The sequence below is a fragment of the Myotis nattereri genome (assembly GCF_964212035.1).
Source record: "Myotis nattereri genome assembly, chromosome: 18".
Lineage (NCBI taxonomy): Eukaryota > Metazoa > Chordata > Mammalia > Chiroptera > Vespertilionidae > Myotis > Myotis nattereri.
The window spans coordinates 12,217,559-12,234,751 of NC_138093.1; the positions used below are offsets into that span (position 1 = coordinate 12,217,559).

Below are 17,193 nucleotides of genomic sequence, written 5' to 3' on the forward strand. Positions count from 1 at the left end.
TTAAAAGTAGGCGCTCTTTACTCCAGCATAGTACCCGCCTTTCGCTCCAACAGAGGCACCTCCTTGGTCTCCACAACCGCCCAGACCCCGCGGCTCTGGGAACACATCACAAGGTCCATGGCTAGCATCACCCTCTCCGCACTGTGTATAAGCAGCTGGGCCGCAGCTGGGGGCCTCCATGTCTAGGCGGCCTGGGGGGGACTCGTGACAGCCGAGGTCTCCGGAGCCCGGCATTGGATTTGGGCCTGAGCAGGGGCTGGGGCAGCGCTGAGGCTGCACACAGGGCTCTGGGCTTGAGCAGCGTGGCGGGAGGGGAATGGGCTCCCGACAAGGCTCTGGAAACTCACACCGCGTTGGGCCAGATCGTGGGGCTGGACGCGGGGCTGGACTTGGTTCCGGACACAGGCAGGGCTCGGGAAAGCACGGCGCTGGGCGTGATGGGCGCGGGGCCGGACGTGGGCCCCGCGGCAGTGACGGCTCTGGACATGGGTCAAAACTCCGGGGTGGGCAGAAGCTTGGGAGTGGACGCGGCTCGGCACGTGGTCTCAACTCCGGGCAGGAGGTCCCCCAGGAGGGTCGTGGAGCACAACTCTCAGAGCAGCGTCCTATGGGAGGGATCTGAACGGGACACCGCTGCGGGGGCACCTGCCTGGGGCAGGAGGGCGAGGAAATCTCTATGCGGCACCTGGGCCCACGTCTCTGAGCGCAGCTGGAAGTGGGGCGTGGAGCACCGCCGCTGTGATAGATGGGCTCAGAGCGGCGGGGTGGGGTGCAATAGTTGTAGGAACCCGAAGCACATCTTGATGGCATGCAGCTGCTGTAGTAGGGCTCGGAGCGCCATGGAGGGGAGCAGCTGCGGTAGGAAGGCCGCATCTGGCGGGGTGGGGAGCAGCTCTGGTAAGAAGGCCGCATCTGGCGGGGTGGGGAGCAGCTGCGATAAGAAGGCCGCATCTGGCGGGGTGGGGAGCAGCTCTGGTAAGAAGGCCGCATCTGGCGGGGTGGGGAGCAGCTGCGGTAAGAAGGCCGCATCATCTGGCGTGGAGGGAGGCATCTGCTGGTGCTCCTAGCGCGACGCTGCGTGGGGAAGCCCCCATAAGAGCCCTGGCTCTGGCATGGGGGTGCATAAGTGCGATATGAAGCCCGGGACTGACGCTGGGAGGCGCAGCTGCCGAAGGAGCCCTGATATTGGCATTGGGTGGAGAATCTTCCTTGAGTCTGGCATGCTGAGGGGTACGCTACATACCTCTGGACAGGCTGGGGAGCTGGGTAGGGTACATAGGTTTGGACGGGGCATTCCACGTAGCGAGTTTCTGTATAACAAGCTGGAGCACATTCTACAAAGCAGGTCTGAACGGGGCAGGGGGCTCCACACTGCACGTAGCAAACCTCAGGCTGGCATGCAGCCTGGCTGATCACCTGCGTGGCCTGGGACGGGCCTGGAGCCTGACCCTTCACGCTGGCGGTCTGAGACTGGCCTGAAGCCTGGCTGCTCACCTGAATGGTCTGGGACTGGCAGGGAGCTTGGCACTTCACCTGGGAAACTTGAACTGGGCATGGTGCAGGGCACTCCATGATTTGCATCCCACAAGGGCCTTGAACTACCACCTGGCCCTGGGGAGAAGGGTACGGGGAGGGGAAAAAGGAGGAACCCTTCACACAGCACTGGGGGACTGGCAGGCAGCACGGAATCTGTTGCTGGTCACACATGGTTCCGGTGCAGATGTGTGAGCAGTACCTGAAGGGTAGAAAGACCAGCTTTAAGAGGGTGAGATTTGGGGAGGAGGGCCCAAGACTAAGGGAAGACACCCTGCTTCCTCCCTGGCCTTTCTTCCCCAACCCTCGACCTTCGTTCCAGAATACTTGCTGAGTTGTCTGGACCCAAGATTACTCACTGTTGCCCAAGAAAGCTGCCTTGGATCTACTGAAAGACCTGACGGAGGACAGCTTCAAGGGCACAGCTTCAAGGGCACAGCCAGGGTTGCCTGTGTCTGGCCTCTTTCACTGGAGGCTGGGCATACCAGTGTCCAGCACAGGAGGGCGCTAACAACAGGAAGTTTCCCATCACCGCCTGGTTCCCCAAGTGGTGGGAGGGAGCTCTACAGAAGTGGAGGCCACCCATGCTCCCAGGCTGTCGTCCAAAGTGGGGATTCCCCAACCATAGGAGCTTAAACTACTCAGACACATGTACTGTCCACACATGAAAAAAATGTGTATATAAGAACAAGCACTCAGGCACCATCTGTGCTCAAAGTATCCACTGGAGAGTAAAGAATTCAGTTAGTGATTGGGCAGCTCAGTCCCAACATAAAATGTCTGTTTCTCTATAGTCAATTCTTAGGTGAATTAGTTTAAACTGGCCCTCATGGGCATCGGTAAAAGACATACATACAAACACACCAGCCTCGGAAAGGCTCACGACCAACATGACAACTTGCCCAGCCAGGTTGCTGTCCTTACTCACCTGCCAGCTTCAGAAAGGGGCACTCGGCAGCCCCTCTGAGAGGCAGGGTGGAGTTACTTAAGAGGGGGTGACCCACAAAGTGCCAGGTTCCTAATTATGAGACTGACATTCAGCCACACTTAAAGCCCACACAGCAGGAGCATCACAAATGTGATGTGGGGGACACAGGCATACCACCCAACACCATACCCAGAGGGCAGTCCCCCCACCCTCCCCAAGTCCAGCTGTTCAGGTACAGGCAGCCCAGTGACCAGCATGACAGGGAGGCTGGTTTGATAGCTCACCCAACAAAACACTTCTCAATAAGCTCCTGAAATACTGAAAATACTTTTTGTGAAGGGCAAAGCCTTCTATTCTCCATGTATAGAGAATATCTAAACACACATGCCATTGGGGAAAGGTAACCCTTCTACACCCAACTCTGCTCAAGGGGTGCAATTACTAATGCACCTTTTCTAGGGAGAGAGGTCCTGGACAGAAAAAATGGTACCTGAGGATGAGACCAGGGTTACTGAAGGCAAATACGCTTACTTCAGTGCCCTATTTCTTCACACAGACTCCACAGATACCCTTCTTTTGTCCCCTGAAAGTCCACCAGAGTGTTCTCCTCCGGCTGATAGACCAGTCCTCCTTTGCTCCCAGCTTCCCTCCTCACTATGTCTCACCCTATGAATCTGAACACCCCCTAAGCCTTAGCTTCACCCAACCCCAGGACCCTGCCCCTAGACTTACCTTCTTCAAGGCAAGCAGTCATTCAGACTGAGGCATCTGGACAGAAGGCTGTCTTTATATAAAGGGTTCCGGGTCTGGCTTAGACCATGAGACAATTGGTTGGCATCTGCCTGGCTCATCACCCAGGTTGGCATTCCAGTAGCCAGTCCCCTCCCTGTGTGCCTGTCCTTGCAGTCACCTACAGGTGTGGGAGTGTCTCACCTCAGTGATGAAGCCTCTGTTCTCTTCCTCCTTTCTCACCCTGTCTGTTTCTCCCTCGCCCTTAGAAGAGCTGGTGGTGGGGATGAAGAGGGTTGACAAAGGGACCTGTTCTCCTGAATGATGACTCCAGGCCCCTACCTTCTTCCTTGTCTGACACTCTCACCAAATGGATATCAAAGAAAAGCTCCCTAACCGGAAGCAGTTAAAATCACCACAAAGGTACAGAATGAAGAGAACGTTGGGTTTGAGATGAATCTGGCATCTCAGGTTGGCTACTTACAGTTGTGTGCCCTTTATAACTGACTTAAGTTTGACTCAATTATCTGCAAAATGGAGATATTAACTCTTCTTTGCTGAGCTATTGTGAGGATAAAGGCAACTATTTTATGCAAAAGCATCCAATCAATAATGATTGGCTGCCTGTGGTATCCCAGTCCTGGGCTGAACCACGTGATGTCATCACAGAAGGTGCACAGCTAATGCTATGGAGTCGTCCTTCAAGAGAGCAGTGCAGTGCAGGACAGAAATAATACACTGGCATCTTGTGAGCCAGACGCAGCCAAGATGCATACCTTCTTATCTTTCGCCTAAATCATTTTTGCTCACATAGTTTTTTAAGTAACCATGGATATTTACAAAACTGAGAGTTTTGTTTTGTTTTTTTAAGATTACAGACATCTAGTTTTCTCTCAAAATTAAAAGATCAGGCATAGGTGGGCCCACCTGACTTCAACCTAATTAACATTTGCCCCTCTTAGGTAGGTCATATACTTTGATATTCTGTAATTCTCCATCTTTTTTATTACTGTATCCACAATGCAAGGCAAAGGGCAAACTTCCTTTTATTATTTTACCTGTATTCTTATTTTTCTTTGGTGAAATTGACATAATCCTTCCACCTGGATAGCTTCATTTTTTTTATGTAACTGGTTAGCCCCTATCAGCATTTAAAATTCTAGCCAAGCTTGTGAGCAGGGACTTTAGATTTATAGAAGTTTGGGGTTGAATCTGAGCGCTAGTACTTGCTAATGGGGTGAAAGCTCCTTAAACTTCATGAGCTTAGATTCCTTACTTATAAGACAGAAAGAAGAAAAATAAGGAGGACGAAGAGAAGGAAGGAAAGAAGAGAAGTAAAGAAAGAAGAATTAGAAAAGTCACAGGATTATTGTGTGAATTAAATGAAATAACTAGTCTAAAATTTTAGTTTTTAATTAGCCATTTAGCACTCTGGACTTTAGTTTCCTCTTGGAAAGATGGGTGTGGAAATGCTTCACCAAGTTCTCATGAAGATAGAATCAGATAATGGGTATGAAAGTGTTTTCGGACCTATGGTGCACATGCCAACTATAGCTATGAAATCTCTTCCATGAGGAAGTGACTTTAGAGTCCAAGTTCTGGATCTTATCACTCATTACAAAGAGGTGTCCAGATGACATTTCAAACTTGAGTAGGGTCAGAGACTTTCAAAATGCCAGAGCAACGAGGAATTACCTGGTCCCATTCTGTCATTCTCAAGATGAGGATAAGCCCAGAGAGGGAGAGTAACCTATGCGGAGACCTAAAGCTAATGACTGCCTTGGAGTGACCATATCTCAGGTAGCTCTAGTCCCAGACAAGGACTCTTTCCACTACTACAGAAAAGTTATTTCTCTGATCACATCATTTGCCAAGGTGCTACAAACTTCGATAGCTCTGGAACTTGATCCTGGCTAATCATAAAAGCAGCGAAATAAGAAAGTTGAGAACATAGACAAGATGGCCCAACCAGAGTGTGAATTACTGATCCTAATAGCTGTTTCTCTCCCACTCATCTCTTGATAGAATATGCACTTCTTGAAGGAGGAATCTCTATCTTATTCATCTTGGTATCTCCAGACTCCTGACTTAATATGAATCTGTTGATTGATTGATTGATAGATAGATAGATAGATAGATAGATAGATAGATAGATAGATGAGTGGAAGGATGGTAGAAATTGGGCTTGGTTCACACTGGGCAATGTGTTATTATTGTTCAATCCAAAGACCAAAGAGCACTACAACTCTTGTTACTTCTTGCTTCTTACAAAGATAAGTGGGACAAGGATGGGAAGAGGTAAATTCTGCAGTTGACAATGAGGCCAGGTAATAGAATTTTCAACCATATAATTTTAGAGCCCAGTCACCAAGCAAAAAAATAAAACATCTAACCCCTGACATTCTTCCTTCTTTGATATGAAAGGTCCTAGAATTGGAAAATTGTCATTGGTTAAAAATGGAATTAGTACTGAGATTGTCTAAAGGTGGGGGTAGATATAGCGCGTTCTTTTGTTCTCCAGGGAGGTTTAAAACTCTTAGAAAAGGCATTCTTTATTTGGAGATGTCTTAAAACTAAATTGTCTCTTTGGATAAAACTTTAGTGTGGCCTTCTAATCTCTGAGCCTACTATATGTTTTATCACTGTCCCTGCTTTATCTCAAGTTTTCATAATCCCCTATATGGACTGGTGCAATAGTCTCCTCACAGTTTTCTCTGCCCCTTGTCTTTCCTTCTTCCATGTAACTTTTAAAATAGCCTCAAGACTGATCTTAAAAAAATGACCCCAATCTTCAACACCCCACACAACATCAAAAATATATATATCAAATAAAGCCATACATGGTGGTTTTCATTCTCTATGTGTATCTTGGTGTTCACTATGGCAGACCCTTGCAAATGTTATTTCCTCTTTCTGGAACGTCCTTTCATCTCTCCTTTATGTATAGAACTATTGCTCATCGTTTGAAACAACTCCAATGTCATTTCTTTTGTAATGTTTCTTGACTCCCCAAAGCCATGACTCAATACTCTGTGTTCTGACAGCACTTTAGACACACCCATCATCAGAGCTATCATGTGTTCTCTGATTATTTACATTCTTGTCTTCCACACAACCTATGAGTCCCTCCAGGAAAAGAAGTCTGTATCCCAGAAACAGGCACTGTTCCAGTGCATAGTTCTCATTTCACCTTGTTGATTAAGTAATTTAATTCCATGCATGCAAACATACACACACTCATGCATATTCATGCATACATATAAGTCTAACATGTGTATATATTTACACTGCATTTTATAAATTGATTGGTTTCATTATCTACTGAAATATAATAAATAAATATATGATAATATAAAGGCCAGATTAAAAGTCACAATAAGTAGCAAAAGACATAGAGGATTATATATATATAGATAGATAGATAGATAGATAGATAGATAGATAGATAGATAAAAAAAATATGTGTTATGGTTATCTCCAGAGAGAGGTCATTACTTTTAGGGAGAAATATAAAGGCTATTTAGATAGAGGGGGCTGTTAGAAATAGGAGTGTAGGGTGAAATATAAATGGCTAGAAATATAATGATATAAACCTAGGAATATGTGATAATGTGGTGATTTACAAACGTGATATAAAGATATCAAGAGAGCTAAATATATAGTTATCTACAAAATTATAAAATACATATAATTATAATAAAATATAGAGCAAAAGATAAATATTAAGTTACAGATTTTTTAAAATACATAATGTAAATGGTACAAATTGGGGGTGGGATGGGTTGTGTGAAAGACACATAGAGGTGCAGGGGTAGCAATGCATGCGGGCACATGAAAAAAAAAAAGGTGGAGGCAACTTGAAAGCACACATAAATCTAGAGATGACTCAGTGAGCCCTGTTATCTCATTGTCAGTTGGCTAAGAATTTGACATAGGTTAACTCTCTTAGTCTTTACAATAGTCCTGTGGGGGTACATATTATTATCATTATGTTATAACTGAAAAAACAAAAGTTCAAAAAGGAAGTAAGTTTGTTGTAGGTCACAAGCTTAGAAATGGCAGAACCAGCATTCACAGCCAGGGTATCCAAAGGAAGAGGCCTTGGGGAGTAAATATAAAATGAGTTAGTTCCTTGAGTCACGGATACACAGAGGTGCACTCTACGTTTCATCATACTCTGAGATCTTTTTCAGGCCTTATGAGCCTTTGGGGCCCTGGCTTGCTGAGTCTTAAAAGAATGTACTGGTGTCTTAGTGATGCCTTGATCCCGAGAGCTAGGTCATTAACATTTACCCTCTGGTTGCAAAGATGCATGTTTTCAGTAGATGCAATCCGACTCTTCTTCGGATCATTCCACAGTCTGCTTTTCAGTTTAGTCCCCCTCATATCACTATAATAGCTGGAGGTACTAAAACTTGTCCCTGAAATGGAGGTGATATTTGTTATCTGAGGCTTTTTTAATCTTTCCATATAAATTCTTTTATATATATTTTTTACTGATTTTAGGGGGGGGAAGGGAGAAGGATAGAGGGATAGAAACATCGATAAGAGGGAAGCATCATCGATCGGCTGCCTCCTGCATGCTCCCAACAGAGGATCAAGCCAGCAGCCTGGGCATGTAATCTGACCGGAAATTGAACCAGTGGCCTCTTGGTTCCTGGCTCAATGCTCAACCACTGAGCTACACCAGCTGGGCAAAATTCTTAGTATCTTATGACTTCCACCCTCAAACATTGAAGTAGTCAGGGTTTTTTTCTTGGCACAGAGTACCATTTTTGTGTTTTTCCCTAAGCCCAATTTCAATAGACCTGATGTGTATTTAAACCACAGAGTACCTATGTGTCAACTAGGGTAAAGGTAATGGCATGAAATAGTATCACAGATTGTCACCATGTGGCTGTTTAAAAATGAAGAAACAAGGACACCTAAAGGCTGTGTCAGGGAGAACAAAGAAATGTTAATACTAAACTTATCACACAATGGCACAAAATAGAGCTATATATCTATTTAATTGTTTTAGACATTTTGCAAATTTGATAATGTTGCCTCAGTTAAATAGAAGTATATGTATGTTTCATTGCTAGGATAAAAACTAGGCTAGGCAAGTGGTACTCAGTTGCACAGAGAATTTGGGGTTTCTGAAAGGCTTCCTGGCTATCTCACAACACTCATAACATCAAGCAATAATATTTTAAGTCAGCACTAAATCAACTACTTTTTAAATCATAGTAAACTCTCAATCATCACAGTGGCAAATGGAAAGTCCTGCTTAATCAGATCCTCAGCCTCATCGAATGTGACCAATATAGCATCACTGGGTTATCAATATCCATAATTGAGAGCACAGTAAAGGGGACTCATTGGCAAAGATACATCAAACACTAATCTTCTTTGGTTGCTGAGAGGCCTTCAGCTACATCTTAGCTCCTCACAATTGCTCCCCAAGTAATCTGGTGTTTCATTTCACTGCGTTTTCTCAGAATTCTTTCCTCTGCTCAGAACACTCTCTCCTGTCCCTCTCTCCCCACCCACCTCTATTCCCGTGTATGCCAAACATCTACTAATATTTCCATATTAATAGTGAGCTAAATCTGACATTTAGCTCAAACACCATCGTCTCCATCAGTCTTACCTGGCTCTAATCACCACTGTCCCAGGTAAAATAAGTCACTTTTGGGTCCCCAAAAGTCTTCTTTTATAGGACCTACAGATGCTGCACTTCTTTGCTGATGTGTCTGGTTCCTTCACTAAACGATGAGCATCTTGGTGGCAGAAGGCTGTGCCTAGCAAAAAGCCAGAGTCCTAGAAAGTGCATGTTAAATGTTTATTGAATGCATTACGTAGATTAAAATAGCAATAAGCCCTAAGGGCCAATTTAAAAACTTGGTTGTCTGATAAGATACAAGGAAAGACTTCAGTGGACATAAGTTTGCCAAAAAAAAAAAAAGATAAGATTCATTTGTTAAATTCAAAGTAAAGATACAGGTTAAACTTTATGTTTGAATTATTTGTTTGTTATGGATTTCAAAGATATATGACTTTACAGTTTAGAGATTTAATATACCTCATTAAATATATATTTTTCCTAAATTTAATCTTGAGGTTTACTTATTAGTATAACATTAATTTACTTATTACAAATCTCTTTTATTAACATAAAGAAGATTAAGAGTTGTGTGGCCTCCATTAAAATCATTTAAATTCTCTGGGTCTCAGTTGGACTAGATAAATTCTGAACTTATAGTATTTCTGTTTCTAATGTTAGATTAAAGTTATAGAAATAGAGATAGAATTAGAAAAAGAGAGAGACAAAGATAAAAATATAGACTGAGGAAGAACAAATAAATAGATATAAAGCTATGACAATAGACAGTGTCAGCATTAGATATGTATATAGAAAAATGAGAGGAGAAATTTGTACAATAAGATTATATACATTGGTCATAAAATATGGGTGAAATTAAGATAAGAATATATGATTCTTCATGCCACACACAAAAATTAATTCAAAATGGATCAAGACATTGAAGCTATAAAATCTTAGGAGAAAACATAGGAGTAAATCTTTATGGTGTTGGTTTAAGCCATGGCTTCTTAGACACAACACCAAAAGCACATGCAACAAAAGGAAAAAGATAAATTGGACTTCAGAAAAATTAAAAACTTTTGAGTTGCAAATGATACCACTTAGAAAGTGAAAAGATGAGCTACAGAATGGGAGAAAGTATTTGCAATCATATATCTGAAAAGGGATTTGTATCTATAATATATAAAGAACAAAGATACCACAATTTTAAAATGGATCATGGATTTGGATAGGCGTTTTTTTAAAGAAGATATTTATATGGCCAATTAGCACATGAAAAGGTGATCAACATCATTCGTCATTAAGAAAAGGCAAGTAAAAACCACAATTACATATCACTTCATGCCTACTAGCATGCCTATAATAAACAAAGATAGGCAGTAACAAGTATTGGGGAGGATATGAAGAAATAGGAACCCTCAATACATTGCTGGTGGGAATGTACATGGCACAGCCACTGTAGAAAACAGTTTGGCAGTTCTTCAAAAGTTAAACTACATGACCCACCAATTCCCCTCCTAGCAAAATGAAAATCCTACCAAGAAAAATGAAAATATCCACTCAAAAATGTGTACATGACCCAGCAACGTGTATGGAACTAGCAAGTAATAAAGATAAACTTGTACTCCAGAAACACTTGAGTCCACAACCTGTGCTCTTTCCACTCTACCACACTGAGGGAAACTTGCTATGTAAATTTTATCCAATGCACTTTATATTATAAAGGGATTGGTAATCAGATTGTTGGAATTGGGGGAGGACACCCATCAGTTGCTTTTTGTAGGGAATTTTGATTAATTATGATTGAGTTCAAATAATGGGAAAACAGCCAGCCAATGCCCAGCACATCGTAGATACTCACTGTTTTTTCCCCCTGCATCTATGATAAACATCAACAAATATTTTCATAGCTGTGTCATGAACATCTATTAAACATCCAATGGCCCAGAAACAGCCCACGTATATGAAACTGTGTGATAATTTGAAGGTCATGAGCATTGGAAATATGTAGATCCTTTCTCTGATCTCTATTGAAAAAGTAGCTCAGATCTTTAAAGGTGCAGCACTTTCTAAGGCCACATTCGTTAATGGTGTGATGTGAAGGATGCCACTGTTGGAAATAGATATCCTCTTTGGGAAACTATCGCATTGTCCATGTTTACTGCAGCATTTCTATATGTGCACAACACACTGTTACACAGTGGTACGCATGGAGTTCCTTAGAGTGTGTTGTTTCAAACAATTCATTGTTTCCTGATGCATTTAAACATGGGAACCTTTCTTTATACTGAATTTTATGGGAATGGAATTTAGGAGACTGATCTAACCTTTCGGTGTCAATAATGGTGGACCATATTATTCTAATAACCTGTCCTAATAAAAATGATGAATAAAATCTACTTATTTATATTGACACATATACATATGCATTCCTTACTCTCACATGTGTAGCTATGTATACACATACACACAGAATAGGAATATAAATTGCCAGGCAAAAACTAAAGGAAAATGAAACAAAATAGAAACTTAGAAAGATTATAGCAGAGTAAGGAAGCTGCTTTTGCCCTGAGGGTAAAATCAAACTAATTGACTTTTTCTTTTTTACTTTGTTTGGTGAAGGAGGCAAACATCAGAGCCCAGGCTCCCCACAAGGTAGGAGCTCTAATGGGGGACCCTCCAGAATTAGCAAGGCTCACTCAGGGTAGGGGTGAACCAGAGGAAACCAGCTGTGCAGACTCACTGCTGTGCTCCAGGCCTTAGAACAGGGACTCCTCCAGTGCCCTGGCAAAAGCCATCACAAATCATCTCTAGAGAGAGGCACTGGCATCCTAGGCTTTCAATTATTCCTGAAAGTACCTGTTCAGGCCAGTGACCCCTCACTGTCCCCTCCTTGGCTGAAGTATTGCTTATCTGCGGCCTACACTTCATAATAGGCTTTTCATAAGTTGCCTTGACCCTAGCTTCTCCATCCAAGATAAGTTGAAAGATTATGCTCCCCAAATGCCTTAGTTGCTGTATTTATCATTTTCGTTTTGTTGTTTGATGGACTGCCTTTACCAAAAGACCCTGAACCCCTCAAAGGCAGAGACCATACCTTCTTCATCCTGTGTTCCCAGCACTGAGGACAGAGCATGCATCCAACTGTGTGTATTCAATGAATGAACAAGCCCTTCCTGAAAGTGTGGAAACTGAAGGGGAGAGTTCCAGTGAGTGAATAAGGCAGGTAACTCCTGAGATGTAAGGCCATCTCCTCTGCCTTGGCTTTCCAGGGCCACCTGGTTTATCCCCAGGCCATAGGTCCCCAAACGTGGGGACAAGGAACAGAAGATGAGGAAATAGAACGTGGAAAATGGAGAGACCCAAGTGAGCAACAGCTGTCATGAAAAGGAGAATGAGATCTATGCACAAAACACCTGCTTTGAGTCCTGCCCCACCTCATACTAGACATCCGGTTCAAGTCACTTAACCTCTGCACCTCAGGCTCCTCAGCTGTTACATCAAAGCAGTAATGATATCAATCCTGTTGCATACGGTTGTTTTTCAAAATGAGATGGTAGATTTAAAATTGCTTTGTAATTCAAAAAGAGCATGTAAACTAGCTTTTGCATTGAAGTTGTTGGTTATTATTACTAGTGGTATTTAAAAAGAGACCCAGAGAGAAAAGGACGCACAGAAGTGAGGTTGAAGTGAAGAGAAGCTGAAGACAAAAATCACTCTAACAGAAGCAGATTCTCAACTGTCATAAAGGCACTGAAGCCCTTCATATGTGGGAACTCTAGTTCTAGATTAGAAGGCGGGACCACATATTGGTTAAAATAAAGGCTTCAAAGTAAGGTCTGGCCTAGTAGGTTAAGATGAACAGGTGCCCCAGCAGATGGTTCATGTGAGTTAACACGAGGCCTTGCCATGAGGATCTCTTAGAATATTAATCACCATCAATCTTTCTCATCTCTTTGGTGCTGTACTCATTATTCCACCCCCTCTCTTTTCCCCTGTGGCCCAGCCCCCTCCAACACCCACCTGCCTCACAGAGTCACCTTACTAATCAGGTTGCCAGCAACCATCAGCTGGGTGGAGATGCTTACACCAATGGCAAAGAATGACATCTGATTGTGACATTTTTTCCAGCCAACTTCTGTCTGGGGACCTGGCCTATATTCCCTTCTTGAAAGCTCTGAGCCCAGGAGAGTAGCTGTTATCTTATCTGGGTGCCCAACTCCCACTGCCCACTGAAAGGATGGAACTAGTTATCCATCAAACTATACCCCATTTCTACTTTCTTGAAAAGATATTTCTCTGAACTTTGAGGTAGATTCAAAGAATTGGAAGTACAGACTGTCAGAGATAGTAAAGGTCCTTAGAGATGGTCTCATCCAACTTCTTCATTTTATGGAGGAGGAAACAGAGGTCCCAAGAGGTGAAATGGCTTATTCAAGGTTACAGAAAGAATTGTGGCAGAGCCGGGAGAAGAACAGAGGTGGGAGAAGCTGAGGGACAACAGGCATTTGTAATGTCGAGTTACACATTTTCATCATTTTATCCATGAAGAAACCCTTCTCTTGTTGCATTTTATTTTAGAACTATAAAATTCCAAATAATGAAAATCCCTTAATATTTTTCATTTAATATGATTGTCACTCTCTTACTCTCTAAGTTGCTTTTCAGGTTCACTGACAAAACCCTTTCAACCAAGAAGAAGAAAATGGTTTCAGGTCTTGTGGACCTAATACACGCTAGGTGCCATGTTAGGCAGGTTTATGAGACAGGATCCCTCAGAGTGGAGAAATCGTATAACTTGTCTGATATCAGAGGGTCAGGAAATGGACCTGTCAGACTCAAAAGCTCCTGTTGCTCCCCCCCATACCTGCCAGGCAATTTACATCAGTTATTTCATTGCGCAGAAAAGAGAAGCATCACATGCACAGTGACTAGTGCAGCGCCCAGAACGTAGTAGGCCCTCAATCAATAAAGGGTGATGCCCTCTGCCCTTCCCCTATAGGAGTCAAGAATAGATTTGAGTCATTTTTCTTCTGGATATTTCATAATATCCATATATAACATTCATATATAACATATGCATAATATATTATGAGATACAAAAATTTAGATGTATATAGCTATTTTTGTATTGATTGTTTATGGGAAATATTATGAAGTCTATCTCTATGTACTAATATTAACCTACCATTGTCAATAATTTTTGTATAGGCATTTTTTGGAAGAGAAAACATCATTGAAAAATATCGCACACTGGGAAGTGGCATTTGAATTCTATTCAGCAGGTTTTTCTATTTGGTGAATATTGTGCAGAAGCAAACTCAGCCTAGATCCCAGCAGAGAGCACCTCAGCCTGTCCAAGGAAACTCTTCCCAGCCTCCCAGGGGTTTGGCTCCACGTTCTGGGCTTGCCATTCTCTTTAAATAGCTCATAGAATGTCCTAATGAATATTGTAGAGGGACCAGGAGTCAGGAAATCTGGATTTTTTTTTTACATAAGAAAGGACATATTATGATTTCTTAAGTTATAAAAGAAACAGGCTAGGGTAGAACTTTTAATTAGCCTAAAACCTGCTGAAATAGAATACTCAGAAGGTCACTTTTATAACCATCAGTTTTAGATATAAGCATGTCAGCATTGTGCAGCTGTGTGAAGGTGCCTGTCCTGGGAGACAAAAGCCACCTAATGTTGATGCTTGAAGGCACCTTACTCATAGTACGGCCCAAACTGTGAGAACAAGATCCAGAGACAAGTTACACACAACAACATAACAGAGCTAGAAGAGAACCAGGTAAATGAATGCTACTGGCAGTTGTTTTAGATTATTCTTTCTATGCTACTGGGCTGCAAGTTCATGGGATTGGATTGGCGGGGTGGGGGGGGGTGGAGTATGGCAGAGGGGGGAGCACAGGGAGCGGGTCAGGCAGAGTCCGATTTGTGGAACCACAGGTGATTTAGAGTTCAAAGGCAGCATAGCAGTCAAGATGACTTTCTGCTATGTCCCAGGGTGACTGAACAGAGGTTGCTTAGAGGGAAACACAAGATTGCCTGCTCTTATTTATCTGTTTGTTTAGGAATCTGCCAAAAATGTTGTCTCCTGTGCTCATGCCCCAAGCCTTATGGGGTTGCTTTGAATAGCAGTTGTTGATCTACCTATATTTTTAATGTGTGTGTTTACAGTTTCTGGCTATAAAAATCCACCCCAAAGCCTCTGGAGCAGGGGTGGGAAACATCTGACCCATGGGCTGTTTAAGGCCCTTGAAATCATTTGGTCTGGCCCTGCCAAGGCATGAGGGGTGAGTTCATTAAATGTTTGCTCAAATATAGCAGGCTAATTTTTAAGTTGATAATTTTGTCTGGCCTGTGAACAATGCTATAAATATCCAAATGGCCCTTGGCAGGAAAAAAGGTTCCCCACCCCTGCTCTAGAGTTAGCAAGCAAGAGAGAAAGAAGATCATGCTACTGAGGAAGGGTGACTGGCCTTGGGACCCAGATGCTTGTCCCACGAGGGTTCTCACCACCAAGGCTGCCTCACCAGGGCTGACATGGGGAATGCCTACCTATCTCGGGGCGTCCTACCTAGCCTCTTCCCTCAGGCCTTTACCCTTTGGCTTCAGGAGGACAAACCTATCAGATAAGAAAATGTAACCCATACAGCCACCATGGGTTCCAGCCACTCGCACAGTAGCAGGGGTATCGTCCAGTGATCCTCCTGAACAGATCTGATTTTGCATTTCCTTCCACATCCAGGAAGATGAATTTTGAGTTTACTTACATTCAGAGAACATGCTACCATGAGACCTCATCGTGGCCAAACCCTCTCCTCAGACTAATTAGAGGGCAGGCAACCTTCAACCTTTAACTCTTCCACCTTCAAATTTCCACCCTCAGATCCTGCTGACTTGCAGAGGGAAGTTTATCTGAGCATTCTAGAAAGCATAGGGATCCCACATGGGATTGCACCTGCTTGATCTGCTCGGTCGTATCCCCGTGAACCTGTCCACTAGTTGAAAAGCAAGAGGAAGAAAGGAAGGAGGAAGAGTTTCTAGTGGGAAAACATGAACCAAATAAACAAACAGGAAGTCACCGAATTGCATCCAAAGTTTTATTCTTGCCAAAGTTTGGGGGTTGCGCTAACTCTGGCAGGCTGCCTTGATAAAGAAGCCAAGTGTGGAGTGAAGCCATGAAGTTCTACATCACTGGAAAGACAGAGAGCAGGCAGGGCTGGTGAAGGTTCAGCAGGTAGAGCAGGCATTGAGTTTGGGAGCAGAGCTGTGTTTCTGTATTTAACAGCAGCAGTCATCGTCGCGATGACAGCACGCAGGACCTTCCGACCTCATGGGAATAATTCCCAGACAGCAGATCCCAGAGCAGCACCCGGAGCAGCAGCACCCGGAGCTGCAGCACCCAGAATCCTCACAGCAGCCAGAATCCTCACAGCAGCCAGATGATCCTGAGTTGCAGTTTTGAGGCCGTTGGACCCACCGTCTGAGGGGGCTCACCCCGAAGGTCCGAGGAGCCAGGCAGCAGTAGCTGGTGGAACAGGGAGCAGAGCATGGATCAGGGACACAGCACGAGGCGCCCGAGCCACTTGCAGAAGACTGAATGTAGTAGCTCTGGGAAGAAGGGTACTGGACATAGTATGTCCGGGCCTGGTAGGGAGTCGGGTATTTCACGTAGGTCGTCTGGCACGGAGCTGGGCACTTCACGTACGTCTGGCAGGGAGTTGGGCATTTTACATAGGTTGTCTGGCATGGAGCTGGGCACTGCACATACGTCTGGCAGGGAGCTGCACATTTCACATAGGCTGTCTGGCATGGAGCTGGGCATGCCACATAGGTTTGAGTTGGGCATGGAGCTGGGCATTTCACGCAGGTTTTAGTTGTGCATGGAGCTGGGCATTTCACAGTGGTAACTTGAGAACTTTGTGCAGCCCCCAGTCCCGAACCTTTCACACAAGATGGAGGGAACTGCACCTGCTTCTGCTGGTCACACATTTTTCTGTGCTTTGCAAAATCTGAAAAGAAAGGTTTAGTCAGAACTAGGATGTCCAGGGGCACCTGCAGCATCCCCTTTGGATAGAGTGGTCTGTGAGGAGTAGCCTTTCAAGAAGGTCATGGACACCCAGAAGCTGTCAACCTGGCATTCAGGTGGACTTGCTACCTTGGGCTCAGCTCTTGTTCTCTCATCTGGCCGTGTGACGCTGGATAAGGCTCCACTCATCGCTGGGCCTCAGTTCCCACCATGGAAAGTGAAGGGCTTGCAAGAGTGATGTCTGCATTTCTGCCCAACTCTCTAAGCCTCCTCTCCCCTTACTCACTGCAGTGTCTGCATTATGAATGCTTCTTGGGAAATTGTTGTTTCCACTGAGTTTACCTTGCCATCGATTCATTCAAGAGTGGCTTTCCAATGTCA

At 43.9% G+C, this 17,193-nt stretch overlaps 2 protein-coding genes across 2 annotated transcripts; both read right to left on the reverse strand.

Moving 5' to 3' along the window:
• On the reverse strand, positions 1 to 1,707 carry KPRP (keratinocyte proline rich protein; the record flags this gene model as incomplete). The annotated part of the gene is made up of 1 exon (XM_081111838.1): positions 1 to 1,707. The coding sequence occupies one exon, from the start codon at positions 1,705 to 1,707 to the stop codon at positions 1 to 3; it is 1,707 nt and encodes a 568-aa protein (XP_080967964.1).
• Positions 1,708 to 16,064: 14,357 nt separating this feature from the next.
• KPLCE (KPRP N-terminal and LCE C-terminal like protein) lies at positions 16,065 to 16,775 on the reverse strand (the record flags this gene model as incomplete). The annotated part of the gene is made up of 1 exon (XM_081111839.1): positions 16,065 to 16,775. One exon carries the CDS (start codon positions 16,773 to 16,775, stop codon positions 16,065 to 16,067), a length of 711 nt encoding a protein of 236 aa, XP_080967965.1.
• Between the last annotated feature and the right edge of the window lie 418 nt (positions 16,776 to 17,193).